The 4,082-nt window shown below is 57.8% G+C and overlaps 1 protein-coding gene across 1 annotated transcript; it reads left to right on the forward strand.

Moving 5' to 3' along the window:
* Nucleotides 1-669: 669 nt before the first annotated feature.
* On the forward strand, nucleotides 670-3,316 carry CLPSL2 (colipase like 2). The gene is made up of 4 exons (XM_056132123.1): nucleotides 670-677; nucleotides 1,141-1,279; nucleotides 1,527-1,649; nucleotides 3,221-3,316. Exons 1-4 carry the CDS (start codon nucleotides 670-672, stop codon nucleotides 3,314-3,316), a joined length of 366 nt encoding a protein of 121 aa, XP_055988098.1.
* Nucleotides 3,317-4,082: the final 766 nt, after the last annotated feature.

The following is a 4,082-nucleotide window of genomic DNA, read 5'->3' on the forward strand; positions in this document are numbered from 1 at the left end:
TTCAATTTTGTGTCGGGGCAATTGTACAGCGGGTGGCCTTGCATGCAGCCAACCCGGGTTCCATCCTTTTTTTGGGGGGGGGGGGGGTCACATCAGGCAAGGCACAGGGGTTACTCCTGGCTGTGCACTCAGGAATTATTCCTGGTAGTGCTCGGGGGACCATGTGGGATGCTGGGAATCGAACCCGGTTTGACCGCGTGCAAGGCAAATGTCCTACCTGCTGTGCTATCGCTCCAGCCCCCGGATTCGATGTTTGGCATCCCTGATGGACCTCTGAGCACCACCAGGAGTGATCTTGCAGAGTAGGCACTGAACATCCTGGCATCCCAGGTGGGGGCCCCAATACCCCACATCAAAGAAAAAATGCTCAATTCCAGGTTGAATATGACAGAGGGGAGGCATTTACCCTGCTCGTGGCCAGGTGTGATCCCCAGCATCTTATAAAGGTCCCCAAGCCCCTCCAGGAGTGACCTTTGAGTGCAGAGCCAGGAGTAAGCCCTGAGCCCCAAAACAAAACATACAATTTTTTTTTTTTAAAGAATGTTTGATTCCTCTCACACTGCTTGTCCCCTTTGCCTTCTTCTTTAGCTCCAGGACCCAGAGGCTCCCAGGAAGGGCCTGGTGCTCTGCCAGCCAGCGGGAAAGAGAGGACCGAGCCCTTCATGGGCCATGACGCGGTGTCAATAGCAACTGGCTGAGAATTGGCAAGATTTGGTGGAATGATGCTCACCATGCCGGTCAGTGAGACAGAAAGCAGGACCCGGAAGAACAGAGCAGGGGTTTCCAGTGGCTCCCTCACAAGAGTCTGGTTATGAGTTCAAATCCCTGGTGTCTCACATGGGCTCAGCTTGGGTTGTGCCTCCTTTCTATGCCCCATTCAACTCTCCCTGTGACCCCCGCCAGAAAGTGGGTCTGGTGGCAGAGGGTCCCGTGAGCAGAGAGCCTGAGTGCTGCTGGGTGTGACCCCAAAACCAAAACCAAAAAAGTAACATGCATGGGAGCACTCTGTACCCCAAAATGCTGGGATCCAGTTGCTGCAGGTTCTCACCGGCTCTCACAGCAGTGTCTTTGCTCCTTCCCTCCCTCCTGGCTGCATTTCCCTCCTACAGGCGTTAACCATTAACTCCCCTCCGCCCATAGAGGGGTTCATCCTGCCTGCCTGCCTCCCTACGGCTCAGAGAGCCCCACTTCTGCAGCCAAGGCCATGGGCAACACCCTGGTGACCCTGGTCGGGGCCCTGCTTCTCTGCGGGGCTCATTTCCACAGACAGCCTTTGAAGGTGAGACAAAGGGGCCCCGGGGCACCCACTGTGGCCTGCTGTTAACAGGGGTGGTTCAGAGAGAGTTGGCAATAAGATCCCCCCTTCCACGCCCCATGGGGGATTTGTTTGTTCTTGGGCCTGACCCCCGGGTTTCTCTTCCGGGATCCCTGCAGCCTTGTCAAGGCAGGGACCCTACTTGCTGCACTGTGTGGCAGGGGGGAGGGTCGGGGGGGGGGATTGCCAGTGACAGGGACTATCCCCACAGAAGGAAGGGGCTGGGTGCTCCCACCACTCACAGTGCTCCAGTGACTGTTGCCTCATCAACTTCGATCTCGGTGGCGCCTTCTGTGCCCCCAGGGCACGACTTACCAAGTTGTGTCTGCCCCAGGTGAGGTTGGGTGCAGCGGGGGTGGGGGATCTTTAAGCAAGTAGGGTGGGGGAGGTTTCAGAAGCAGCTGGAGAGAGAGGGTTCAAGGGGCCAGAGCCCGTGCTTGGTGGGGCTGGAGGCCTGGACTCTGTTGTTGTTTTGTTTTTTTTTTGGGGGGGGCCACACACACCCAGGCAGTGCTCAGGAGTTACTCCTGGCTCTGCACTCAGGGATTACTCCTGGTGGTGCTCGGGGGACCATATGGGATGCCAGGGATCGAACCCGGGTCAACCACACTCAAGGCAAAATGCCTTAGCTGCTGTGGTAGGACTCCAGGCCCCGGAGGCCCAGGGGTTGCCCCTGCAGGCTGTGGCCCCAACTCACCTAGCCTGGCCGGCTCAGGGCTGGAAGCAGACCCAGCACCAACAGGTGTGGCCACTAGAACAATAACAAAAGAACACAGCCACACCTGGCCACACCTGCTCTGCCCCCCCCCCCCCCCACCGTGGGGAAAACTCTTACCTGTCCTGCAATCCTACACCAGCCTCTGTCTGCAGTGCTCCTTGTCCCAGGTTCAGACCCACAGAACTGACTTCCTGTGCCTTCTTCCTGCCTCTGCCATGGGGGTGGGAGGGGAGGGAGGGGGGCTGTGTGGGTCGGGGCAGCGCCTTTGTCTCCGGACCCCCTGCTGTAGCTCCACTCCCAGCTGCTCTGCAAAGGCTTGTGGAATGAAGACCATCCATTCCACCCCACCGAGGCAGAGACTCCTCCCAGCCCTGTTCCTGCCTTGGGGACCTGACATTCTGCCCTGAGCCTGGCCCTGCAGGGCCGCAGCTTGAGCACCAGACCTGAACTGGAGCCCCCGGGCTTATTCCTGTGACCCCAGCCAGGGCATATCTGCTGGTCGAACCTTAGTATTCTCGTCTCTAAAGTGGGGCTTCAGAATTCACTCCAGGGCCGGAAAGACAGTTCAGGGATGGGGCTCATGCCTGCATGGGGGACCCTGGGTTTGATCCCTCCCCTGCATGGACTCCCTCTGGATAGAGTTCCACAAAGTGCCACAGGGTGTGAACCTGGGCCTGGAATTAAAGGAGAACCAGGCAGCGTGGCCAGCCATACTGCACGGTAGGGTCGGAGCACTGAACCAGAGTTGGCGGAGGATCCAGGAGTGGGCCCTGGGGCTCAGTTTGTTCTTCTTGGAAGCACCTCAAGCTCCCCACCAGTACGAACAGACTCCACGGGTCGTTGGGAAGTGCCTGGGAGCCTGGCTGCGAGCATGCGCCCTGAGCAGGGCTGTGAGCTGGCCGGAGCCGGGAGACACTGAGACTCTCAGTGCCCAGTGCGGTCAGCGCCTCCTGCTCTGCCCCGAGGCCTGTCTGCACCCGCCGGAGCCCGAGGAACCAGTCAGACCCACAGGTGGCTTTCTGTGTGGATGAGGACGCAGGTGCAGAAGCTCAGGAGCCTGACCCCAGGACTCGCTCATGCCACCCCCCCCCTGTGCCCCGTGTCTTTGCTCCCCACGAAGTTTAACGCCCCCTTTACCCCTCTGCACCCCACTGAACCCCCAATTCTCTCCTCCACCCCCCACACAGACCAAGGGACCCCTCAACATCATATGCCCCTGCAGAAGGATTCTGAGCTGCTCAACCGGAGACCCCAACTGTCCCCGCCGATGCCACTGGATTTAGGCAGGACCAGGCTGCCTGCCTGGCACCAGCCCCGAAGACAATAAAGTGGGTTCACAGTTCTCAGCCTCCGTCTGGCTTCCTGGGAGAGGGGGTTGGATTCTGGGGGCAGGAGGGATGGGGAGAAGGAAGGGTTGGGGAAGGGGAGAGGGGAGAGGTCTGCTCCAGGAATATGGAGGGGTGTGTGGGAATCGTGGCTGAGGGTCTCCCTCAGTGAGGGCACTAAGAAGGGTGGTGAGCTTGGGTGTGGCATGGGCCCACCACCCTCTCACATTCATCTTTTCTGCTCCATGTTATTTTATTTTTGTAAGGTTGTTCACAAATAATTTGTTACAGTCAATATTCTAATGTCAGTCCCACCACCATTACACCTTACTGCCACCATTTTTTTTTCAAATTTTCCCACCACCACCCAAACCTGCCCCAAAGACAGATCCTAAATGATTTCTTTTGTATTGCTTGTTATGAATAATCTGCTAAGGCCCTCCCGTTGTTCGTCGATTTGCTCAAGCGGGCCCAGTCACGTCTCCACTGGAGACTTTGTTGTTACTGTGTCTGGCATATCGAATACTCTCGGTAGCTTGCTGGGCTCTCCGAGAAGGGCGGAGGAATCGAACTCGGGTCGGCCATGTTGGCTGCGTGCAAGGCAAACGCCCTACCACTGTGCTATCGATCCAGCCCAATCCTGACTTTGTGCTCAGGAGTTACTCCTGACAATACTCAGAGGATCATATGGGATGCCAGGGATTGAACCCAGGTTGGCTGTGTT

This window comes from Sorex fumeus, unplaced genomic scaffold, assembly GCF_029834395.1.
Source record: "Sorex fumeus unplaced genomic scaffold, SorFum_2.1 ptg000094l, whole genome shotgun sequence".
NCBI lineage: Eukaryota > Metazoa > Chordata > Mammalia > Eulipotyphla > Soricidae > Sorex > Sorex fumeus.

What these genes read in the sequence shown, in the direction of transcription:
- CLPSL2 (XM_056132123.1), top strand. An exon ending in TCCACAGACAGCCTTTGAAG is followed by an intron (nt 1,280 to 1,526) that starts GTGAGACAAAGG and finishes CTATCCCCACAG; the next exon opens with AAGGAAGGGGCTGGGTGCTC. An exon ending in CCAAGTTGTGTCTGCCCCAG is followed by an intron (nt 1,650 to 3,220) that starts GTGAGGTTGGGT and finishes CCCCCCACACAG; the next exon opens with ACCAAGGGACCCCTCAACAT.